Source organism: Columba livia, chromosome 3 (assembly GCF_036013475.1).
Source record: "Columba livia isolate bColLiv1 breed racing homer chromosome 3, bColLiv1.pat.W.v2, whole genome shotgun sequence".
Classification (NCBI taxonomy): Eukaryota; Metazoa; Chordata; class Aves; order Columbiformes; family Columbidae; genus Columba; species Columba livia.
In genome coordinates, this window is record NC_088604.1 from 82,207,161 (window position 1) to 82,233,557 (window position 26,397).

The following is a 26,397-nucleotide window of genomic DNA, read 5'->3' on the forward strand; positions in this document are numbered from 1 at the left end:
GTTGCTTCTGCCTCTGAAATAACGAGCAGTAATGTATTTATTTCTATTAGGTGTTTGGTCAGCTATGCCATTGCTAAGGCATTAAGTTATCTGCCTGTCCCTTGTGGCAAGTAGTGCCTATGATTTGTACATGATATTTAAGCAAAGGTTCTTTGGTGTCCAATAGTTTGCATTCTTCTTTCTACTTCTTTCATATTTAAAAAAATATTTTTTACGTTGGCAGAAACAATACATGTCTATTTTTCCACTTGGTAATGCATTGTCTTTTAATGCCCCAAATTATGTCCCTTATTTAAGGAAAAAAAGTTATAATATACTAATTCCCTTTTACACGTCCAGTGCAACTGTTAATGCAGTCAATGTTAGCTCTTCAGTGTCTAGTGAGTGTAAAGACAGATCATCTGCAGCTCTTAACTCCCCGTTTCCCAAAGGTGAGTGTTTTGCTTATGGCAGCAACTTTTGTAATTTGGAAATTGGTAAGTGTTTAAGAAACTTTGGCAAATATTTGATGAAGCTTTCAAAAATGTTGTAGTGTTATTTCAGAGACAGGAAAGTGTAGTCAAGAAAAGCGGACATCAGTGTGCCATTGATAAGGATCTTAATGTGTTTCCCCAGGACTATTTGCAGAAGAAGGGAACATATCCTAACAAGATCTGTGTTATCTTTGAGGATAAAGTAGTAGCTTTGTGTTCAGAAGCTGTGATATTATGGAGAGAAGTTCTGGAAAAAACTGTATATGAGCCTGTTTGGTTTTGGTTTGTTGTTCTTCACTGGCTATGTAGCAAATATTGATACTCTGGGGTTCTCTGACAAAGGTCTACAGTGAATGGGGAAAAGGAGTTTTATTGCTATCAGATGACACACCCCGTAATAACTGACATGGAATACATCTTGGCAACAGCTAGTTGCAATGTATTTTGCTAAATATTTAAGCCATTGTGTCAGCGAGATACTTCTACCATTTCTCAGTTAGCTTTCCCACTCCCATAACATCCTGGAATGCTCAAGAATGGCTGAATAGCTTAAGTACGCCAATAGAAAAATATTTGACCTAAACCACTGGTTTTTGAGTCATTCCCTCGTGAATTGTATTTGGGCTTATTATGATGAATTATGACTGTTTAAAATGTGGTTTTTATGTTGTCTTTTACATTAACTTTGTTAAAGTATGGCATACCTAAGAATCTGAAGAGGTGATGCTAGTTACAAGATGACTGGGCTTTAAAAATAAGTACTGAGAGAAGATTAGTACGTCAGAAGCCAGCGAGTTAAAAAAAACAAACAAACAAAAACAAACAAAAAACAACAACAACTATCCTTGCTAAAAAATAAGTGGTGACTGGCATACTGGACATGAGAACCCTGTTCTTAAATATAATGTTGGGGGAGGGGCAGCACTTATATTTTATAAGCTATTGGTAAATTATAGCCAAGCACAGAAAAAGGCAGAAAGAGGCTGTGAAAACCATTACAGTGGTGCAAAAAATTGATTTATCAATTTCCATTAAGATGATGTGAACTTGAAAATGATAAAAGTGAAGGCAGAAAAACATATCTGGCATTTGGTTTCTGATTTGAACCGCTATTAACCTTTCCTTTTGGAAGAAAGGAGCTATTAACATTTGTAATCAGCAGCATATATTGTACTCTAAGGTATCAGTCTTCTGAATTCTACATAGCAAATGCTTAACTGTGATTTTTTTTAAGTTTTTTTTTGCCTATGAGAAAAAAATATTTTCAGTTATGTATGCATTATATCAGTTTACAGATTACAAATATGTAAACATAAATAAAGGACATGTGCCTAAAAGCTTGTCATTTTTCTAGTTGTAGCAGTTGCTCCAATAAAGGATGTTACCTTAAAAGCTTTGTCTCACAGGAGTGAAATTCCTGTTCCGTGGGCATTTATACCAAAGCATGCAGTAGTCCTGGGGGAGAATAACCCTCCAAAGAATTCAGGGCTAAGTGGAAAAAATTGGTTATGATTATATGTTTCTGAAAGTAAGGTTTTGAGAGACTGGGGTTTTGTTTTGTTTTAAATTATTAATAACAGTTAATTATTCATGAAACTTTTCTGATTCAGGGTGGTTTTGACTGGTAGTCACAAATGACTATGGCATTTCTTATAAAAGAAACGTGTTTCTTATATTTCTGCTGAAGTGGCTGTGAATTGTGAAGAAGGATGGTGTCACTGAGACAGCTCACTTGGTAGTACAGCAGAACCTGGAGATCCTGCTTTGTTGAACATTGCATAAAGCCATACTACTTAGATTACTACTCTGCCTTTTCTAGGTACAATATCCATTGCTTAAAGGGAAGAGAAATGAAATACTCATCTCCTTTTGTACATAGGCAGTTGAAAGAAAGAAGTAATAAGTGAGTCACCTGAGGTCCTATGGTGTGAACTAGAAGTATCATTATCTAAAAGCCAGCCCATGTTTTCTGGTTCCTAATCTAGTTGTCGTCTCTCAGCTGCAAATCTCTCCAATTTCTTTTCTGGCATATTGGAAATGATCAGTTGTATCAGAGTGATATGATGTTTATGATTGGAATTTTTTTTTTATGAAGTCAACTGAATCAAATAAAAATTTAAAAAAGGAACATAAGAAAAATATATTGAAAGTGAGAAACGTATCACTCCCCCAGTAAGTTGGTTAGTTCTTGAAAGTGTTCACAAAAATATTTGTATTTATCTGGAAAGAGGTGTTTTGCTTTATTTTTTTTTGGTTTTTTTTTTCTTCTTCCCTTCCCAGAACACTTTTTCAGTAGTCATTGCTCTTTATTTAATCAATGTTTTCAGTTGGCTTAGTTTGCTGAGTTTTTATGTCATTTACGCAGCTATTTTTCAGTTATGCTGCACATTGCTTTGTCATATGTGGTGACATCATTAGATTTCACAAATATTGTACTTGGTGCCTGATCCTGCACATTGTGTGAAATATAGCATGAGTTTTAGCTCCATTGAAAAGTTTTAAAGCTGTATATGCTAGAAAATATTTTAGGGTCAAGGTTATTTTTTTCTCCCTGATGGAGATTTGTAATAGTAACTACTGCTGCAGAGTCCTAATGTATTGTCAGGCTAAGATGCTATTTATAGCTTCCTCTTTAAAAATGTAGTAAATATTTCTTGTGACATAAGTAGTTGCTTTGGCTATTTGCATTAGGTAATTGCTTCCAGGGACTGAGGTTAGATCAAGTAGTCAAGCTAGATAGATGCTGAATGCTTTTAGTTCTTCCATTTTATTTCAAATTTAAAATATCAGTCAGTAAATACTTTCTTTTATGTTGTTTATTGTGGCTAATGATTTTTTTTTTTCCTTCAGAACGTGCTAGTGAAAGCATTCATCAACTGAAATATGCCTTGGAGGACAAACAGTTTGCAAAGGATGATAGTGAAGCTGGATCTGACCAGTCCTCTGAGGACAGGGGCAGTGATGACAGTGGGAATGCAGCCTGGCAGGAACTGCAGAACAGTCATGCAGGTAAGATGACTCTGAAAGCAAATGGTTTAAAAATTGTTAGAAGTGATACTAATTTCAATGAAAAAAGTAAATATTTTTGTTATAATAAATGTGTTTTATCTCTTCCTAGTTAATCAACTTAAATTTTTGTTGGAACATCAAGAAAGAATGGAAAGTGAAGTCTCTCTGTCAAGGATGAAGATGTCGTTCTGTGTATGTTTCTTCTCCTTTTTTCTTTTGTGTTGTTTGGATGAGTGGCATGCATCGTCAGATCACTTTTTTAATATTCAGGAAGAAAAAGAAGCACCAAATAATTTTTTTTTAATTCTGAAATATAGGAGATAGTTGAGGCAGTGGCCAGAACTTGAGTATGCTTATGACCATAGTGGAAGAAAAAGAAATCTCTAAGACAGCATTTAGACTTTTTTCCTCTTTTGGTGACTGTAGAGTGTGGGTCACAGTCCACTTTGCTTTCAGCTTTCTCATCTTTGTCTTTCCACCAAAAGTTCATCCTTTTTGTTTTGGAAGCAGGTGGGAATGACTACATGGACACATTTCTGTAAAAGCAGCCTTTGCTATTGTTTGAGTGTACTTTAAGGATTCTGGAAGGCTTTCTCCCACTGTAACCATGCTTCTTCTTTAGAGGATCAGAGATGTTCATGTAACAACAGGCCTTGTAGGTCACTGTAAAAGTTAGTTTACATCCTTACATGGGCTTCTCAGATTTAACCTGCTTGGAGCAGAGTTGCACCAATGGACAGTTTAGTTACTAGTATCTGACAGTTGCTCTGTATCTCTAAAGGAAAATAATGTAAAGGCATTGTTCCTGTTTTATCTTTTGATGTCCTTCACTGACAAGTGTGGTTTATACTAAGCAAGACAAGCACGTCTTTGCTCTCAAAGTTGATGTGGCAGCAGAACAATCTGAAGCTTATATTCCTGCTGTGTTGCCTTGAGCCTGTGTAATGAGCCTAGCTCTACTGTTCTGGCATTGAGAAATTTTATTTAAAGCTTAACTTTACTGAGCATTCTAAAATCCATGGTTGTTCTCTGAGGTACTTTTGCTTCTTAATGGTGCAGGATAGAATTAGTGTTTTGTGGCTCAAGGGAACGGTGTATCATTGAGTGATCCTGACATGACACAAATCAGTATCAACATGTATTTAGTACTTGAAGTGGGGGGGAAGCATCTTTTAATCCATCTTTGTCCAAATTTTCTACTTATATTTGGAAATTTCAGTAGAGTGGAAAAATTCAGAAAATGGGATGCTTTTGCTCAGAAACATGTGATAATGCTTTTGGGGAGTGGATTGAAGGATGAAAGAGTAAAGAGAAAAGCTGGGATTTTACTGTATTGATAGGGCATTGTCCCATTTCTTTTTCTTGAAGTTTCCAATGAGAGGGATTCTGTGAAGTGGTAGCCTTATTCTCCTTTTCAACTGTCCTCCATCTGCTTACTAACCAGGATGTGAAAGTGTTCTGAAAACAGACCAAGTATAAAACTCAAAGAATGTGGAAGTACAAAAGTGCACACACACAAAACTCCTCAAACCCTTATAAAATAAGAGCTTATCTGGTGATTTGCTGGACACCACAGGAATGCTTCTTGTGTTAGAAGAATCAGATTCCCCAAAGGTCAAGGAAAGCAAAATAATCTTAACCTTTTGCTTTGAATTATGCTGAAATACCTGATGATTCCTTAATAAGAGATGACTGCATGCATCTATAGCTAAATATAATATTTCACAGAAAATATACTATTTATTAAAATTTACAGCTTTTCATACATATAAATAACATTGTCTCACAATTTCCTTCTCTTGCTGTGCTGGTTTGACTAAAAACGAGTTAATTTTCTTCATGCAATAGGAAACCTTTCTTTTTCATAGCTAGCACAGTTGTTTTTTGAATTTAGTTTGAGAACAAGAAGATAACACCCCAGGACATAGTTAATGTTTTTATTTGCTCTGATCTGAGAGCCGAGAACGTTCTGAGCACTCTGCCCGCAGGTGTGAGGTGGCAAGGAAGTGGGGCATGGATGAGTCAGAGCTTGACTGACATCCAGACTGATCAATAAGAGTATTCCAGCCCATTAGTGTCACACTTCATATTTAAGGCAAGTCAGGATCTTCTGGTCTCTCTTGCTCTCAGAGACCTGTTGAGGGGAGTTCTGTTCGGGACTTTGTCGTCTTGCGATTTGCAGAGGCCTCTGGGCCTTCCTGCTTTTCTTTTCTCTCTCTGGGATTGGCTGTTGGGACCAGGTGCTGCTGCCTGGGACTGGTTGCTCAGTGTGGATGGAATTACGTTGCATATCTTTTCTTTTATATTCTATTATATATATATATATTTATTAGTAGTATATTCATATTTTTTATTTTATTAAACTGTGTTTATCTCAATCTGAGTTTCTCCCTTCCGTTTTGATTCTCCCCCCTATTTGGGGGCATGGGGTGAGTGAGTGATTGGCTGTTGTAGTTATATTAATAGCTCAGGTTAAACCACAACACTTGCACATTGATAAAAGTTGCAATAGACATCAAATGAGTACATCTTTTCTTTGATTACACCCAGATGGTTGGGCAGAGATTTTTCCTTTTGCTCTCTACCTCATCATCTGAGGTCAAGGCCAACCATGATTGCTTCATACAACAACTGCAGTTCTACAAGCTGGGTCTTGGCTGACCTAACTGAAATTTGAGGCATTCTGGAAAATTAAAAGGTGGGCCAAATTATTTGGCATGTTGGCAAAACCGTATGTCACCATGTAGACTGCTGGCCTCCAAAGCTGCCAAGCATTTATATTGTATAAAACCTTGTGTTTATGTCGTAAACTTTTCAGTATTCAGAAGGCAAATGTGAGTGGCATTTCTGAGACTTAGGCATAAACATTTGGTAATTTGTACTAACCAGGTGTTTCTGATTTTAATATTTGGCCTGTATTTGCCTGTATTTATAATATTTGCCTCTCCGGCCTGTATTGTTTCATGCTACAGCATGTTATACTATCAGAATATTAATGAAAAATTCCCAAATTAATTTATAATTAATTGATAACAATTGTGTAGTGAAAAGATTAAAAAAAAAAAATCACAAATTATCTACCAGGCATTTGCCCCATGAAAGGGCAGATAGAGGCTTCTAAATAAATAAATATCCCAGTGACAGTGCTGAGAGTTAATAAGTTGTGTTAAGAAGTCCTCTTCCCTGCCCCCACCCCGCCCCCAGCGTTGGGAAAATGTACTATGTAGTCTTTTCCTTTTAGTGACACCATTCTTCAGCACTCTTTGTATACCTTACACCAATGTTTCTCAAGCATCTCAGGTTAAGCATTAGCACTGTTGGTGAAAAAAGGAATGGAAATGGAGTTTTCTTTCATTTTCAAACACTACAGCAGTGTAATCTTTTCAGGAAGGCAGCTGGAGGTCTCAGCTGCAAGATGTCTGTTATACTTTCCGAAAAGAGGGATGGATGAACAGGAGCCAGAGGAACAGAATGATGCATTACAAATATTAGTGGTGCTATGTATATGTTTTAACAAGTGTGATTCATTTTTGAAAACTTCATGAAGTAGTTGAGATTAACAGGCCTCAAAGCAAGGTGAATTCTATGTCATTAGAACATGCAACTTACATGTACTGAGCCAGGTATAGTACATTGCAAATTCATAGTCCTTTCTCTGCATGTTTTTCTAGAAGGTTCTGAAAAATCCTCTAGTTGTCTCCACAATCTTAGTTCTGACTTTCTCAAGAGTCTCCCCTTTAATATGGACAATACTTATACTAGGTGTAGTTTGACAGGTTGGCTTTTGTTGCTAGAAACCTTCACCTCAGCCTAGTCAGTGGATTTTATCTTTAAAAGTTGGCAGAAGCTGTGGATAACTTGTAGATGTAATACCTAGCCATTAGTAGCTTTGATTGGGTTTTTTTTTGTTTCTATTGGTGGGTTTTTTTGTGGTTTGGGTTTTGTTTGTTGGTTTATTTGGTTTTGGGTTTTTGTTGTTGTTGCTTGAATAGTGAATGTGCAATAATAATAATAATATCTCAAACCAAAGATTTAGGTTCCTGAATCTTTTCAGAGATTCAGGATATTTAGGATCTGACTTTTCAGTTAGCTCCTGAAAATGAGTTCTATGATATTTAACACTTTTAAGTATATTTGAGAAGCATATAATGGAATATTTTTGCACAGAAGTGTGTGTTTACTATCTTGAATCCAGAGATGTTAGAATTACAGAATCACAGAATCACAGAATCGACTGGGTTGGAAAAGACCTCAGAGATCATCGAGTCCAACCCTTGGTCCAACTCTAGTCCGTTTACTAGATCATGGCACTAAGTGCCATGTCCAATCTCAGTTTAAAAACCTCTAGGGACGGCGAGTCCACTACCTCCCTGGGCAGCCATTCCAATGCCTGACCACTCTCTCTGTAAAGAATTTCTTTCTAATATCCAGCCTAAATTTCCCCTGGTAGAGTTTAAGCCCATGCCCCCTTGTCCTATTGCTAACTGCCTGGGAGAAGAGACCAATCCCCACCTGGCTATAACTTCCCTTCAGGTAGTTCTAGAGAGTGATGAGGTCACCTCTAAGCCTCCTCTTCTCTAGACTAAACAACCCCAGCTCCCTCAGCCTCTCCCCATAGTTCTTATGTTCAAGTCCCTTCACCAGTTGTGTTGCTCTTCTCTGGACCCGCTCCAGCACTTCAATGTCTTTCCTGAAATGAGGGGCCCAGAACTGAACACAATACTCCAGGTGTGGCCTCACCAATGCAGAGTACAGGGCAAGGATCACTTCCCTTGTCCTGCTGACCACGCTATTTTTGATACAGGACAGGATACCGTTGGCCTTCTTGGCCACCTGTGCACACTGTTGGCTCATGTTGAGCTTCCTGTCAATTAGTACCCCCAGGTCCCTTTCTGTCTGACTGCTCTCCAGCCACTCTGCGCCCAGCCTGTAGCGCTGCAGGGGGTTGTTGTGACCAAAGTGCAGCACCCGGCACTTGGCCTTATTGAACTTCATCCCATTGTATACATTTGAAAACTAGGTAGGGATTGGTATAAAGATTTCATCCAGAATAGTGAACTAATGCTGGGAAATGCATCTGTTTTTCCTCTGAGAGGAACCCACTAACAACTCTGTACATTTTGTATCCTTACCACAAAAGAATGCAAAAAAGGGAGATTTATCCTGTTACAAATGTGAGTAAAACTGTTCAGTAAATTGGTGACAAACACAGAGTTCTTTGGTATAAGAAGATATATGTTCTACTTACACACGTGTCACAGTTTGTTTTAATTTTAATTATTAAAAGAAAAACAAAACAAAACATTGTGGTTTGCCTTGATATACTTTCTTTTAGCTTCAGAAATTAAAAAAGTTAATATCTGTCAACTAGCATTAGACTGTACTTAGTTCTTTCACTGGATGAAATTTGCAGTAGTAGAATACCAAACTAAGGTAGGAAGACTATTGAAATAAATAAGAAGGATGAATGAGGATCTGATAGTAGCTGATATTTTTATTTTTTTATTTTTTTTTAATTTGCAAGTTGAGACTTCATTAAATATTTTTGTGATTATTCAAAGGCAGTTTCATTGTAGGCTAACATTTATGCCTAATATTATTACTCCATTAAAGTAATTTTGAAGCATGTTACACTTCATTAGAATAAATTATTATACAATAAAGAATATTTGTTATATTAACTCTAAATAAGTCGTTTATATTAGACTGATAAGGACTGTTAGTTGCTAATAGGATCAAAGAGCGGCTGTAGTTTTCAGGAAGCTATTGCATTTGTGATTTTAAAGGTGTTTTAATAACATTTATTTACATTCTTAATCAATACTGTAGTCTTAGGAGTAAATGTTGCAAAGTTACAGCAATTGTGTTTTTCACATTTTGTCAAAAGTTTAATCACTATTTAAATCTTGCTGAGCAAGGCAGAGATGTCAATATTTATCTTGAATGGGCAAGGATTCTCTTCTTTACAGTTTATAACTAGTTATTTGTGAGGCGATCAAAATTCCTACCTGTTTATAGGACCATCGGAAAGGTTTTTTAGAGTTGTCTTTTAAAATACTGATAATCAGGTTCTTTGATAAATGTGGTATCTGTTACATGTTTTCCCATGTCTCTAATCAAAATTGCAGACATAGTTGTGTTTCTGTAGCAACTGTTAATGAACATTTAGAGAAGTAGCCTTTGATGCATATCCACAACTCATTAAAATTTAAGGATTTTTTTTATTAATTTCACAGAGAAGAAAATACCCCCTTAGGTTTGTCTAAAGTGGATAATATACCTAAATAGCAGTGTGAATTTCATTTACAAATGGATTTGTGGGTATGATTTAATCCTGCTTTATAGATGTGTTTAGCCAAGCAGCTGTACTATTTGACAGAAGTGACACATGTACTTCTTGTATGGAAGATTTTAGGTTCTTACTGTTTCTTCCTTCCTCCTGATCTAGTATTTGGTGACTTTTTGTTAACTGTACATAGTACTTGGTGTGCAAGCAACATCTTGCTGCGATAAATGGAAAACCACAAAATAACACATACTTTTCTTTACTTCCTTCAGAAAACTCCGGAAGTTGCAACTAGAGACTTACCAGCCCTTTCTGACCTCGTTCCTATAATCAATGATCAGTCACAGTACATCAGCCATTTAGAAGCAGAAGTCAAATTTTGCAAGGTACTAGGCAACATATTTCACCTACTAAACCCCCTGGACTTCTACATCTGAAGAGCTGCTTTAAAAACAACTGATAATTGTTGTTGAGATTGATTGTTGTAATGACCAAAACTGAATCAAATGCAGTTCAGTAGATACTGAGCCTCACCATGCATCTTGGTGCCTGCCCAGTGTTTAAGAGTCTTCAAAGGCACAAATAGCTTGAATTTCCATGTAATGACATCTGTATTTTGAGTATTTTTATTCTCTCTAAATGGGTTGAAATAGTTGAGAATGTTAGTTTAGACTTTTGGTCTCAAGATGTATTTAAATGTTGGTAGCCTTCTCAAGGAGCCTTTTACATGCAGTTTCTGTATGTTGTAGGAGGAATTGTCTGGGATGAAAGGTCGACTACAAGTAGTTGTACTTGAAAATGAGGAACTCCATCAGAAACTGAAATTTTTAACTACAGAACATATGTGGAGAGAACAGACTCTTCTAGATGCCTCGGTAAGTTTTTATTTTTCTGTGGTTGTTTTAATCATCAGTGTTTAGGGGCCCACACCTTTTAAAATGTTTATCCACAAACTGAATTTTAGTCAAAATTTCATGAAAATTTGTAAATGTGGATTTCTCTGGATAACATCATTATCATAGGTTTCCAACTTAAATAACTTTTTTTTATTGGCTCTTGTATCCTACTGTAATGAAAATCACAAGATTCAATACTTATATAATTGATATTTGTTTAAAAAAGATCCAGCCTACGTACTTATAACTGAAGCATTAATATTTTTATTATAGGCAGATACTCAGAACTCCTGCCCTTTAGGTGGTAATGACTGTAGCATGCATCGGCCTGTCACTTCATCACCAGCACGTAACAAAGATCAGGCTTCTGTTACAGCAGCTGTTGAAGAAATAGAAAAATGGCATGTAGAACTGGTTGGTATTAACTTTCTTTGCAGAGACATACTTTTGTAAAACCTTTTAGTGCTTCATTGTTGCTGCAGTTCTGATGATCAATTTTGTAACGGACATACAGCAGAGTTATGATTGATGGAACCTTAATCTGAGGTCAGATTTTATTCTCGTAAATCTCATCTTCTCATTATATCCTAATTAATATTATTATCCAGTTAGACACAGATGACAGATTTTATCTGCAGATGTTGACTTCCCAGAGATACGTCTTTGTTTAAGAATGTCTTGTCAGTCATGGCTCCACTGTACTTTAGAGATTCATAGCAGTAACAGAGCACACAAGCAGGTGGAAACTAGCTGGTATAATTTAGGCAGCCCTCCAGGTAGTCTTTTTTGCAATAAGGCGCAGGCTCAGTAGGGTACAAAAGTCACTTTGTGCAGTCTGTTTTTCCTAAGCTGAATTTCACATTTTTTTGCTTTCAGAGATATAGAGGAGCCCTAGGGATACAAAGACAATGTTGTCTCTATCCTGTATTTTTAGTTTGAGAAGGTATTCTTAATTTTTTGGCTCTAAATTAATGGAGTAGTGTTGCCTTCTTTTGGGAAAAACATGGTTAACTGAAAGTTTTGATATATTTAATCCATGTGTATGTCTGTGCTGTTAATTCTTCAATATAATTATGTGTATTTATTATTTTTTCCAAGTAAATATGTATTTTTGTTATTTTTATGCCTCATCTAGAGCTGAAAATCTCATCAGTGATCCTTATCTGCAGTTGTTTGAAAGCTAGTTTTTACAGTAATTGCACTTTTTCTTCATCTCTCATATTTAAAGTAGGGGAATCATATTGATTGTGACATGTTTCTGATCACCATAGCAATCTAATTTTCTGGTGTTTTATCTGGTTTGTTATCACCATTGTATTTAACATTGGTGTGGTTGATTTGTATATCTAGTTTTTCACCAGATAATAAGAGAAACTCACTATATTATAAATAAGTGGCCTGTCTACTAGAAGTTCTTCAGAATTCTTCTTTTATTTCTGCTGACTTCTGGGAAAGTGAGAGCAAACTTGAGACAAGATTGCCAATTTGTTTAAATCATTGTGCATGGCTGCAATTGAAGCTGGAACAATTTACCATATAAGGATCTGGCAAGGTGTACAGAAATAAGAAAATGGGAGAGTTGTTAATTTTGTAGACTTTCACAAGTGTGAGATACTTAGAGTTCTGATGCTAGTGTTTCAACAAGTTGATATCTTCAGGAGAAAAGAATGAATGTGGCTAATATCTAGATTTATTTATAAAGACAAAATTATGAAGAAAGCAAAAGACACTTATTTTCTCCCATCTTTTCTAAAGGAGAAACTAAAACTTCTTTATCAAGAAAAAGTCAGTATCCTCGATGCTCAAATAGAGTCTCTAAGGTAAAGTGATTTTTTTTTTTTTTTTTTCTTCTTAAACCTATTGTTAATAAATTATCACTTCATAATGACGTGGACCACTCTTAATTTAAATTTAAGTAAGAGAATTCCTAAACATCTGAATGTCATGTTTTCTGATAGTGTTCCTGAAAGCTGGTTTTACATGAAGTTTTCTCAACTATAAATGTATCAAAATTGAATGTACTGCTATTATATAGCAACATTAACAATATATACATTTTATAAATACAACTGAATTATTTCTAGAAATTACAAATCGATATAAAATGTTTATCCTTTTTACTGTTTGTCTGTTAAGGTAGATGAATTTAAAAGAGAAAGTTAGAATTTTGATTTGTGTGAGCTTTTCCATAATTAGCTTTCTTCTGCTAGTATTTTATATTACAAGTTTTAGAAATGTTAAGCATCAAACTAATTTAGGCTAGGTAATGATTTTGGAGCAGGAAAATATAGTTTTGAAGCATGCAGGCAGTGTGTCCAATCATGTAACCTGCAGATCTTTAAACACAAAAATATTTGAAAATAAGTCCTCTTGTACTCCTTAAAATATTAAAGGTTTGAATAGATACCAAACTATAGCAAAACAGAGGTAGAGGCAACCACTTTAGGATTTGGTGTTCTGGAGTAAACTTCCCTCTGTACACCTGCACTCATGATACTGCTGCTGAATCTGTTTAATTCTGTTTTTGCCTACATAAATTGTGGTTTCATACATCTGAAAAATCTAGACGTGTGTGTGTGTAGGAAGAGTTACTGGTAGGGACACAAGTTCAAATATGCCATCTACAGTACTGAAATCTTAAAGGGGCAGAAACAGTTGTGCTAATGAAAGTAAAAGAAGATCTTAAATTTCAGCTACATAATACAATTCCCCTCCTTCCCCCTGACATTGGTTTGAAGTGTAATATATGTCCAGGAATAAATGTTGGAAGCTAAATTAGGCTGAAAATTTCCACAAGTACATTATTCAGCCTCTTGATTTCTCCTAAGGGGCATGATCTTTCAAACTGCATGTTCTGCAAAGCACTTGAGTGTTCACTAGATTTTAATTAAAGTAAGAAATTATATTGCTTTCAGTTGGACTATCCTTGTTTTTAAGTGTGAATTTACATAGGACTTGCTGATTCCTGTTCCAGAGTTCCAAACAATAGGTCCATTGTACTGTGACTGTCGAAGGATACATGCAGAGCAAGTTCTATTCAGGTTGTAGTGGATTATATTTAATAGAACAACTACTAAAATTGGAAAAACTGCACAGATTTCCCAGATGGAAATAAGCATGCATGCAGTGCATACATCATGTGCACAGTAAATCCAATGCAAGCAAAATGTGTCAGACTTACTCTGTGTGTGCTGCCCAGATGGCCTGCATAACAAACCCAAAGTTTTGGATTCATTGCACAGTTTGTCAAATTGATCTATATGTGCACAGTGTGTGTTTGTCTGGAACTTCCTGATGTCAGCATTCCTACCGCTTGCATTCTCCCTGGCCTGACAGATGCTTGGAAATTCTGGAGAAAATTCTTCAGGGCACCTGTTAAAAATTATGGAGACAAGTAAAAAACTTACCATTTTTTTTCTGGAGATGTGGTTGACCTCAACTTTGTGTGTATCACTGGATCAGAGTGAATGTGCTGAATATAACTGGATTTTGTCTAGGGAGCTTAGGGGACTTTTCCTTTATATTTACAGTTAATTTGAGAGTAGAGAAGAAATGTGAATTTAGTGATATTATTAGTAAGGACAACAACCAAAAATGACAGAGTATTGAAATATTTATACAGCTGATAGTGTTTCTTGCTAATGAATCTTTTACTCTGTTCAGACCATATGTAAGCCTACAAATTGTATATAATAATTCTCTGTGTAACTTCACTGCATTCTGATACTACGGAAGGAAGGAACAAATGATATTAATTTCATTTTACCTATTAATAATTCTGTGCAGTTCAATTATTATTTCTCTGAAGTCTTCCTTAGCCTACTGAAATGTGTAAAATAATGTTCATTACAGGAATTCTTACAGTTCTTTTGAAGTTATATCTGTAATTATTATTGCATTAAAATCTAACTTGTAGAAATGTTTGATTTCACAAATGATTTTTTTTAATTTTTTTTTTTTAATATAATTTATTCTTTCTAGAAAAGACCTTTCAGAATCTCGGAAAACATGCCAGGATTTGGAAGGAAAGCTAAAACACCAAACGTCTCTTGTTTCAGCCGTGAATTGTAGCCGGGTTGGTGGTCTGTGTCTGAAATGTGCACAACATGAGGCAGTTCTTGCACAGACTCATTGTAATGTTCACAAGCAGACCATCGAGATGGTAAAAAAGTAGGTTTGGGGGGTATTTTCTTTCTTATTGAAAGTACAGTTGCTTACATTAAACTGTGTAAGTCTCAGTGTATTTGGTTGCATTCATAGAGAGATGTGCACTTAGAGAACAATGGAGTCCCACGTTGAAGTTATAATGTTAAGTCAGTGGCAGAGTAAGAGTGCAGGTCCCAACCACTTTGAAAGCCACGATAGTTTTGCTACTTATTTTGACTTGGAAAGAAAGTTAGTTATTGTCTTGTAATTATGATACCTTGGTCTGTCCAGATAAACAGACTATTGATAATGTGTGTCCTGCACTTTTTGTACAAACAAAACCTTTACTCTGTCAGAAGAAATATTATGGAAGTTCCTGTATTTTTATTGATTATTTCTTGCAAAAGTGCCTTATTGTTCTGTAGTTGGAAGTTTTTCTCACCCCACTTTATTCTCATTACATTTGGGGAACTTTAGGATACATCAACAGCACAATCCTTTTTTTTTCCTTTGAATTTCTCAGTAGGTCAGGTGTTTGGGATAGGATGATAGGATGCATTGCTCTTCCCTAACTACAATAAGTCAGGGGAAAAAAGTTTATTTGGATAAAAATAAATAAAATTATTTGCTGCAGCCTTTTAAAAATTGTGGCTTTTATTTAAATTCTATTTTAAAAGTTATACAGGCTGAATATAATAGAATATAATAAAATATTATAAAATTCTAATAGCATTAAAATGTGTTTTTCTTAAATTCTGCTAGTCAGCCATTTTCAAAAATCTCTCCCTTTCTACTGTCTAGAAATAATGATAGGATTCTGCAGTTTTCTTGAAGTTTGTTAAACAGACGTCTGTTTATTGTCAGGTACCTGAAGCTTCTTAATATTTCTGACGTTTTAGAATGAGTCTGCTAGAGATGAGGTAGTGGGTCAATTCGAAGCAAGACCACCAAAGGAACCTAGGACATACAGTCTGTCAAATGGATATTATCTTGACATGTTAGATGGCTGTTACCAGGATTTGTGTGTTTTTCTATTGTCAAGTCCAAGAATTTTCTTGGAAGGCTCTCTTTTGCTTGTAAATCATGTTTCAAAATCTACTTTGGTAAGAAAAAGAATTATTTGTCACAGACACTGGAAAATATGAACATAGTATAAATCAATACCTTCTTGTCATCTTTTATTATAGTGAAGTTTGACATTTATCTTTCCTAAACCATTATCTCAGTTTGAGATTTAACAATCTGAAAGCTACATCTTCCTGTGATGCAACTTACTAAGAACGAAGATATTTCAGTAGGGATTATAACAGGCAATTTGTCCAAATCTTCTTGAAATGAAATTTCAAAATATGTCTGTTAGTTTTCTGGCAAATACAACTGTGTTACCCTTCCACACAACATGAAGAAAGGAAAAAAAAAAATAAACCCAAACCAAACAGTTTTCAGCCAGAATCTCTAGTTGCACCTAAACCACAGGTAATTGTATTCTCAATTTAAAAGCTTTCAACATCTCAAAATAATGAAAAAAGGTGAAGTATTGCAGTTTTCCTGACTGTGCTTTGCCATTTGTATGCATCTCAGTTGCTTAGTTAATGGAAGTTCATAGGAGATGGACAATCCAGAAATCTTATTGTTTAGTTTAGAGCAGTTGACAGCAAAGGGCTGTTGATTTTCATTTGATATACTTAGCAACCTGAATTACTTGTTGTACCTAACCCTTCCTTTTATTTTTTCTCCATATTTTACATTTAATGACAGTGTAATTTCATATTGCTTCAATCTGTTGGTGTTTGGTTTTTTTTTTCAGAAATGTGCCACCCCGCTCCCCTTATTTTTTTTTTAGATGGATTCGTGTTTTGTAATGCCAACAGAATGTTGCTCAGCTTCACTATATTTGTGACTTGAGCTCTGCTCTGATTACCAGCAGTTCCGCTAATGGTCCCTCCTTCTGAAGTGAAGGACAGGTCATCAAGCAAATTATATCTTTAATATCTGCCAAGCTAGCAGTATGCTGGCTTTAGTTTTGCTTCGCTTACAACCCTTATGTCTTTTGTTTGTTACCGTTTTATACTTGATATGCCTGTATGTCTGTTTGTTTTATATGCAGAGAAAGAGATGACTTGGCGGATGCCCTTGTTTCACTAAGACAAAATATGAAAGAAATGCAGAAAAGAGAATCTAATGCTTGTGAGCAAGTTAAACAAGCTGTGCAAATGGCAGAAGAGGCCAGTTTAGAAAAAACAAAGGTAAATTAATCAAGAGATGAGCTTTTAAGTATTCAGATCTACTGCAAATGTTAATTAGTTTTCATGCTAATGAGAGAATACATGCATAAGACCTTTATCAGATGCTGATGATGTAGTAGATTTAAAGGGATTACAGTGTGTGACTGTTTCGGAGAAGTAACATGAACTCTTTCTGTTCTTAAATTCTCATCAAGGCGGTAGGGTGTTTTGCATTCTTGGACAATTATTTAAATTCTGAGGTAGTTTCACAGTGTAGGTAATAGAAATTGGATGTTAGAATTTTCAAAGGGATTAATGATGTATCACATTTCTGAGCTACTCTGGAAAGAATGCCTAAGATATTTACAAGCAATTTTTGCCTTAGAAGATTGCAGTGCAAGAACTGATTAACTAAGAGAACTCTTTGAAGATGAGGAGTCCTGTCTAATGCTATTTGCAGGAAGCTTTTGGTGCTATGTAAATAATGATGGTAAAACCAGTTTTGATCAAATGCCTTAGTTACTATGTATAATCAACCAATATTGACTTATCTTCTTGCTATTTAGTGACATCTGCTGTATTAGTAGTGAATTACTATGGAATTGAGAGGTTTGGATTTTTTTCTTAGTGAAATGCTATTTTTTACTAGTGGACAAGACAGATATAGTTGTTCTATTGATCAAATTGGTATTATTCATCCAGTGCTGTAAGAGACAGTGTATGTAGGGTCTTTAACTATAAACAGTGGGGAAAAAATGATAAGAGCTGGATATCATATGTGCTTGTTAAATTTAACTTCAGCTTATTACAGCTCCTTGATTTTACTGAATGAAGAGAGAAAAAAAACCTCCTGAGCCCACTGCTCACCTGTCATATCCGGTCCCTGAGTGGTTAAATTTTTAAACTAATTTAAATGTAATTAAAATACTTTTCCTCATCTGTGATAAGTTATTTGTTTTTCCTCTTTTTTTTTTTTTTTTTTTTAAATTAGGTGTTGGTGTCTTTATATTAACATGTAAAAAGAAAATCCGTATAAATTCTGATTCAGTCTGTTTCATGTTAGAAATGTGGCCTAAGAATCAGACTTAGTAAGAATTAGTAGAACTTTTAATAAAATGGGTCTTCATGCCTATACTATTTCTGCTACATAAAGCAAGCAGCTTGTTGGGGTCTCTACTGGCCACTCTCTTCACTGCAGCAAGGAAATGTCAAATGGTATCTGTGTACAAGACTGAATAGTTGTTTTTTTTATCATGCTCAAAAACTGTTGTATTATGAAGGAACAGTAAGAAATCTTTTACTTATGGTGCATTAATTTAGCACTTTTACAAGTACTGGTATTTTTCTTGGTAAGTACAAACCATCCTTTATTTTTCCAGTTCCATTCTACTCTGAAGGTGAAGTGCTTTTTCTTTGTAGTTATAATGGAATCCAATAGAACAGTCCACATAAGAAAAGTGAGGAGTGAACACATTAGGCTTCCAAATGCTATAATAGCAATTTCATCACCCTGCTGACAGAAAGCCTAACCACAAGTGCTTATAATTTAAAACCACAATTTTTTTTCCTGCCTTTCAGTTGTCCCTGTAGTTTGTGGTCTCTCGCCTATTGCGTAGAGTAAGGAGATCTACGAAGGTTAAACTTCCAGAGCTGAAGCAAATCCAGGAATGTATTTTCAACATAAATGTCGCAGAAGAATAACTGTTTCAGCTGCTCATTATGCAGTCACAACATAAGAGATAACAAAATATATGTTTCTTCATTGCAACTGATTTATTCTGGAGTTGTGTTGTTTTACAGTGTCACCAAACTCCAGCGGTCTTCTGCAGATGATTGTTTGCTGATGATACATTCCTACAGAAAAGGATTCAAGGCAACAACAGAGGGATTCCCTTGCCACAGTAGACTTGCAATGGGAGAGACCCTGAGGAGGGTCCTGCAGAATTGGCACAAATGTAATGGAGATTTTTAGAGGATTCTCTAAAAACTAATGGCTTAGTTTGCTTCCCTTGTGAACAGCTCAACACCAAGGAAATTGCACATAGAGGACTGGCTTTGAGTAAAAGAAAAACAAGCAGTTAAAAAAATGGTTAGAAAATAAAGGGTAATGAGGTATAGGATTTGCTGGTTATCACTGAAATGATGAAATGAAATCTAGTTTACTTGTGGGTCAGCAAGCTGCCCTTAGTACTTAGAATACTTTGTTTTACTTTAAATGGAGTAGTGTATTTCTGATTTAAACTGACATAATACACAACTTCTGTCCCTTTGGCATGGATACATCAGCACAAATACATAGGTATCTTTTTTCCTAGCTTTTTTAGAAGATTATGTCTACTGTGCTGCTTGTATATGAATGTAGATTTCTCCTATTTTGATAGCAAACACATTTATAACCTGTGTTTTAGGACTTCAAATTAAGCAGGACACTTAGGAGTTTTCAGTAGAATTAATTTCCTTTATTTGACAAACCTGAAACTAAAATAAAATTTTAAAAAGTTTCTTTGTATCTTTACTTATTTCTTCCAGGTTTCTTCTTAGCCTTTTGCACTCAGTGATTTGCTTCATGGGCAGAGCAAGTGGAAATGCATACGTTATTTATTTATTTATATTTCCTTTGGCTATGCAATTAGGCAGTAACCACAGTGTTTGCCAGGCGTCAAATACTGGAGGCTGATTTTACTTATGGACATTCAGGAATTTTAAACGCAAGGGAAATAATCGTAGTTTTAGAACAACAGCTACTTTTTTGGAAAATATACTTTGAACGATGCTTCCATCTTTGCCATTACTCCTAAAAGCAATTAGATTTCCAAATTACAGTATGACAGGTATATACATACAAACATATACATCTTTTTTTCAATGTGTTAGTCACATTCTAGATGTTAACACAGTAGGGTATGTATAAACATCACAGTAACTAATAAAAAAACCCAAAAGACATACTTTCTAATAGTAAATTCCTTTCTCTGAAGGCATTAGATAAATACCATGTTTGTTTAAAATTTTAGGTTTCTTCCACCTAAAAAAATAGGTTTTTTTCTAGGCACTAGTCCTGTGTGAGCAGTTGAAAAGTGAGATAGAACGGCAGAAGAATCGTCTTGAAAAGGAGTTAACTGCCCAGCTAAACAAGAGAACTCATGAAAAAGAAGCACTACGGGAAGAAATGAAGAAGGAAAGGGAGGACTTGGTAGTGATGGTATGAGTTGGGTTTTGTTCTCTTTGTGTATTAGAACGAGCATATCATCCTCTTTAAACTTTCAGTTTACTTGTCTTTTGGTGTGTTTTGGTTTTGGATTTGGGAGTTCAGTAAATCACTTTCACTATCGCTTTAAAGCAGTGATAAATAAGTGATCCTTTGAGTCTGAGTAACTCGTTTTTATGCTATGTCACTAGATACGTACTAAGTTGTTGGTGTTATATACTTTATTTTAGTTTGCATAAAGTTTTCTAATGCACTTTGTTGGAGTAGGAAAGGGTTAAGTAATATGTGATGCAAGGTTTGTACCTAGCTTCTTATAAAGCCTATTATTTAGGTTGCCAAGTCAAGCATTCAGAAGTTAGCATATGTCAAATATGGGATTCTTTGCTACTTCGAGCTTTCATGTGCATATTATTTTTACAACATCATAATTGCATTCTGATATGGTATTTTTCAGAGTGATCTTATCCTTAATTTGTCCACCTGCAGAAATGTGTTGGAATCTCTTTTCTCCCTTTTAGTGATGTACATCAACTCTCTGAGACAGAATTTGTCTCATTTATACTGTGACCATTCCAACACAGCCTTCATAGCCTTCGTTTAGACTTGTAGATGCTACTGTAATTTGAGTATAAAACATAAGGGTTTTCTGCTCAGTGGAATCTACGGAGGAAACCTCACGCTGACAGCAGTAAGCCTGTGAGATGTGACAGAGGAGACCCTTCTAAGGTGACTGGAGAAAGAAGAAGAGTAGAGAGAGAAGTGCTCCATGAATTAGTGGTTTTCAGGCTTGTTTGATGTGCAACCTTTTCAGGCATTTTGTGATGGAGGTTTGGAAACAATATAGTGAATTTCTCGTCTGATCATAGGCCTTCCCTGTATTTTGGAGCTCTTTTTAGAAACAAGCCACAGTTCATAAAATCTGGAGAGCACAGGCTGAACAGGATAAATTATTGAAGTGTTTAAAAACAAGGTTCTTTAGTAGTGTTGTTGCTTGTGAAATGACTGGAAAGCTACTAACAAAAACAGGAACCAAGGAGATATGGTTGTATTTCTGGTTTTATGAAATGGTGGAATAATGTTCTGAAGCTGCTACAAGAAGTCAAAGCTTTTAACTCCAGTTCCAGATATTAATACAGGAATTAAGCACAGTGATAGGGGCTAAGTGATATTTGAGAAAGTGAACTGTTTAAAGTGATTATTAGAAACCTGTTGCCAGGGAAACTGAAATAAAAAGTTTGACCTTACACTGGAGACAATGAGACATTGTTAAGCAATTCTTTGAGTACTTGCTACCTATTGGAAGTTAGCTTTTGCATCACCCTACATACACATTAAACAACATGTAGTGACACTATGATGATGTCACGTTTGGCAATTAAAGATTTTGTAGAATGACTTTGCAGAAAACTATGATCCACATGGATGATTTATGCCAACATATGATTTACCTACTTTTGTTTCAGGATTGAGATAGTAGAAATGGTATACTGTGCATCAAATCAACTTCCATATGAATATTTTATAGTTTACTTTATGAAGTGATTTGTTTGAAGGGGAGAATTGGCATGATACATAAATCAGGTGGATGTATAATGAGTGAAAAATAGTTATGAATATATCATCCTCCAGTCTTGGCTTTGAATTCTTCTAAGTTAACCTAGAACTGTCAGGCACTGTTACTTCCACTTATATTAGTAAGCTTCAGGGCTAAATAGCTGAAGGGTCACTGTCTCTTTATTGCTACATTTTTTTTACTGTTCAGCAAAGTTAGATCTGAATTACATTAGAATTTTCAACATAATATTGTATATTATTTTTGTGCAACATCATGCTTTGATCCGTAGTACTGAAATGTTTTCTGAACTTGAAAATCAGTTTAAGATCTGTGGTTGCAATGACAGTTTTCTTTAGCTGGGAGAACGTAATTTGATTTTAATCAGTCTATATAAGGATGTATAAGAGGGTGTTAAGTAGTACTCTTACAGCTGCAAGACTAATGCAACAAGCAGTTTCTTACAGTTTGTCCATACTAACAAGTCCTGGAGACTAGTCCATTTGAGAAGCTTCAAATAAATACTGTGTGATAAATTAATTCAAAATAATGAACCTATTGTTAAAATAATGTAGTAATATTCTGTTATATTTTTAGTTTATATTTTCATTACCTATTTAAATATGTATTAGATATTTTTATTGTATTTTCAGTACTATGTATTTTGGCTACATATAGTTGCTTTGAGGGAGAAAGTCCCACAAGATTCATATCTGTGGCTGGTCATACTGCATCATTATAGTGTTCTTGGGCTTTTGCAGGTGACGGCAATGTCTGAAAATGTGGCCATGCTGGAGGCTCAGGTAGAGAGAATTACAAGGGAGAAGAAGTCTTTAGTTAACCAGTTAGAAGAATCTCAACGTCAGCTTGAATCTCATGAAATGGAAATGAGTAAGGTAGGCACATTTATAAATGAGTGTTGATTTTAGTTTTTCTTGTCATAGTGACCTGAAATAAGAGTATTTTTACTTTCTGCATTTTCCTTTCTATTGGTGAAGAACATGTGGTAAATGTAAACTTCATCTGCATATCCCAGAGGCACAGTTTTACGAGTAAAAAGATAACTTTTTTCGGTCTGCCAAGTCACTTTGTGATGCAAAAGCTAACCTTTCTACCTTGCAGACTATGCAGATTATGATTTAAAATTGCAATTCAGTGTTTCATTAAAAATTGTATTTGTTGTGAATCGGACAACATAGTATTCAAGCCTGTCCTGTAATTGCTACCCCTGGGACGTACAGAGCTAAAATAAAGGCAGCTGTATCAAATCACTGTTTTTTCAAGTACTTTCCTGTAGAAGTTGTATGTGGTGCTTCAGTCATTAATCTTGTTGGTATGCCTTTTACAAAAAGATCTTTCTTCTAGTTAAGAATTGTAGCTTAGCATCTATGTATGTGTATCACTTCTGTGTGCTTTTATTTTGCATATTTCTCAATCTATTAGAGCCTTAATATGGGTCATAATATGTCAAGGAAAAAAATAATTGCCATCTAAAATTTTTGCTGGGAGCTGACACATTGTTAAAGTGGCTTTCATTAGCTTAGTTTCATCATTCGCTTGTTATAGAAATAACTTTAGCTTCATGAAGATGAGGGAATACATTTCTATATAATGGACAGTCTGACAATTCAAATTTGTTTCAGCCTCTTGAAATGTCTATGTATCCTACCAATAATCCTCCCTAGTCATTAATTGCAAGGTTTTGGAGAGCAATTAATTCTTTAGGCCTGTAGAGACCTCTGGAGAAGTTTTCAACAGTTCCTGTCTTCCTCTTCTGCCCCTGATGGTGGAAATAGATGAAAGTATTGCAAAAGATATACAGCAAAAAGTCACCTGAACTTATTCAAAAATTTAATTCTATTTTAGCTGAAAGACAAATGAGGGAGCATTTTAAGAATATCAAAATGGTTTGATTTACCACTTCTGAAGCACACTTTTGGTTTTTCAGACTGGGGAAGAGCGTAGTAAGTGTAAGTCTACATTGGTCTAGAAGGAACAATTTCATAGCTCACCAATTTGAAGCAATCTCTCAGGGCAGTGACACTGTGGTTCTGCTCCCTGCTTCAGTTTATGTTGGTCAGTACTAAGTTGAATAGGTGGCCACCTTGCAGTAGTCTATGCTGTGTTTTTATTGCACTGTCCTGACTGGAATATACTGCATTTGTGTCCCTGGTCTGAACTGGGAAGTGTCAAACATCCTGGAGGAACATCCTGATTATTGAGCTGTCAGGACTACGTTCATCACCTTGATGTTTTTCATTGACTATGAAAGTGATGTCGGTGTCTGCTTGGGAATCTGACTCCTTGTTTCCAAACTCAGTTTGCATTATTAAAAACAGCAAATAGCAGCATTTTTCCTTTTGAGTTTTGTCTGAAATATCTTTTTCTCTGATGCAGCAAATTCAGGGGAAAAAAACTTTGGAGAGAGAATCTTTTTCCTTCCTTCAGAACTATGAGGCTGAAAAATCCATTATTAGGACAGCACCATCTACTGATTCTTCTGCGTTGTTCTCTTTGGTGTATGGGGGAGCTGAAGGCGAGGATGGCTCTATTTATTTACTTATCTATCTATTTATTTATTTATTTATTTGTTTGTTTTTTCTTGGAGGAAGAGACATATCACACTTTGTTACATCCTTCATATAAAGAAAAGAGGAGGTAGAAAGACACGGTTGTCAATCCAGGAAGTTGCATCTTAGGACTTTTTTAGTTGCATTTGATATTTTGGAATTAAAAAAAAAAATGCTTTAAAACTTTGCCATTCTTCAGAGCATTTGCTACCTTGTGTTATTTGCAAGAGGGCTAAATTTACAAGCTGTCCTTTGAGTTTATAAGTGATGTTGCTTCTTACAGTTATGAGAGTTGGTTTTGTTTTTCTCCTAAGGTGATTTGATTGCACTATGCTTATTTACTTTTATCCTACCTTTTTTTTAAGAAGCAGGGAAAAAAAAGTAGTGAATATTAAAGAGGTATAAGACTGAAAAAGACTTTAATTTAGGTTGTAGAATGTGTGTGAGAAGATTGTTGAAAGCACAGAGGACTGCAGCAGCAAATTAAAAGTGTGTACATCTAGGAAGCAAGTCTGAAAGAATGTGAGGCAGGGAAGCAGAGTGAGTTGGAAAGAAAGTTCTCAAAGAGTAGCTGTGAGTAAACACATTTGTGTTCTCATTAGGGAATGTATATTTATTTGGTTAATAAAGGTGAAATGAAGAGGCACAAATTGGAGGTGATTATACAAGATAAAGACAAAAAGGGGACAGCTCGTCCAACATCATTCTCCATTCCCAACAGATAAGATCGAATAGAATCCTTTAAAAGTCTTAAATTGGGAAATAGAAAATAATGTCCCTGCACAGCAGTAGTGAAAGTTATGTGAGAGGGATTGGTGTGAGGTTTTTTTTCTTCCCCCAACCCTTCTCCAGACCCTCTGAAGTTGAGCTGCCCTCAGGTGGAAAGGAACGAGGAGGTAAAATATAGAACATGCCAACAGCAGAGAGTAATTATTGCCCTTGTGGAAGTGATACTAGACTTCTTTAAATATTGCTTTAATCCCTTTCTTCTGGCCCATGTATGTATTTGAATTAGACATAGTTTTTGAAGTTAGGTCAGAGACAATCATATTAACATCTAAATATTTTCTTTTTTCACAATGGAAAACTGGCAAGATAAGAAACCACACGCTTGTATAGGAGTGTGTTAGATCCTTTGCTTCTAGGTTCTGAAAGTGTTGGTATAGACTTTCTTGGGATTTTAGAGAGAATAGGAGAAGAATATAAACCTAGCAACTCTACTTTAACTGTATTTAGTAGCATGTATATTTACAAGATAAATACTTAGCAAAATCTTGATCCAAATATAATTGAATCTAGAAGGCACTGCATATTTCAAAGTTAATGACTGTATAGGGAATTCAAATCCACCTTTTATAGAAAAACATTTACCGTATGTACTCTTAAAAAATCTGTAGATTAAAATAGGTTGGATTTAAATGACCTCTAGAGGGCACCAAAAGATCTAATTGCAAAGCCTGGGCTATGGATTCTTGAAGCTACAGATCATGTTGTCTGTGTAATCTAACAGGTGTGTGGAGAAATGCGCTATCAGTTGAATCAAACCAAAATGAAGAAGGATGAGGCAGAAAAGGAGCTCAGAGAGTACAGAACAAAAACTATAAGGGAGCTTGAAATTAAGGACCAGGTAAGAGATAATACTGCTATAACTTTGCAGTTATTAGAAGCCTAAGTAGGGTTATTTCGGAAGCTGGAATGATTCGTTTTTCTAATAGTGGTCATTTATTAGTGTTAAATGGTTTCTAAATTATTGGCAACAAGCCAGCTAATTACTGTTAGTAAATACCTCTTGGTTATCTTATTCTTGTTTTCAGCCCTAGTATGTTCAGGCTTACATAATACTCATCCCATGCTTTCATATGGAATTACTCTGGCATATGTGTTCATACAATGTACTTAAATTGTATATACTGTATACATGTTTATACACGTTTTCTCACAAATCCACACATAATTACGTATACATGCAGCCTGACAAAACATTAAAGACTCTAAGTATAACCTAATTATATCAAAATTTAAAATAATTTAT

The 26,397-nt window shown here is 35.3% G+C and overlaps 1 protein-coding gene across 7 annotated transcripts in view; it reads left to right on the top strand.

Annotated features, from left to right (window-relative positions):
* Positions 1–26,397, top strand: part of SDCCAG8 (SHH signaling and ciliogenesis regulator SDCCAG8) — a 110,750-nt gene that overhangs the window by 3,674 nt on the left and 80,679 nt on the right. For 5 of the 7 annotated variants that reach the window (XR_010471511.1, XM_065057880.1, XM_065057876.1 and 2 more), the window contains exons 2-12: positions 3,324–3,482; positions 3,592–3,674; positions 10,041–10,154; positions 10,518–10,643; positions 10,938–11,078; positions 12,420–12,484; positions 14,646–14,834; positions 16,918–17,056; positions 20,085–20,237; positions 22,557–22,691; positions 25,876–25,992. Coding sequence is in view for 6 of the 7 variants with exons in the window: in XM_065057880.1 (XP_064913952.1) it covers positions 3,324–3,482; positions 3,592–3,674; positions 10,041–10,154; positions 10,518–10,643; positions 10,938–11,078; positions 12,420–12,484; positions 14,646–14,834; positions 16,918–17,056; positions 20,085–20,237; positions 22,557–22,691; positions 25,876–25,992 (1,421 nt within the window). In the remaining variant the exon portion in view is untranslated. The remainder of the gene's footprint in view (positions 1–3,323; positions 3,483–3,591; positions 3,675–10,040; positions 10,155–10,517; positions 10,644–10,937; positions 11,079–12,419; positions 12,485–14,645; positions 14,835–16,917; positions 17,057–20,084; positions 20,238–22,556; positions 22,692–25,875; positions 25,993–26,397) is intronic. The other 2 variants (XM_065057878.1, XM_065057879.1) reach the window with 1 other exon arrangement.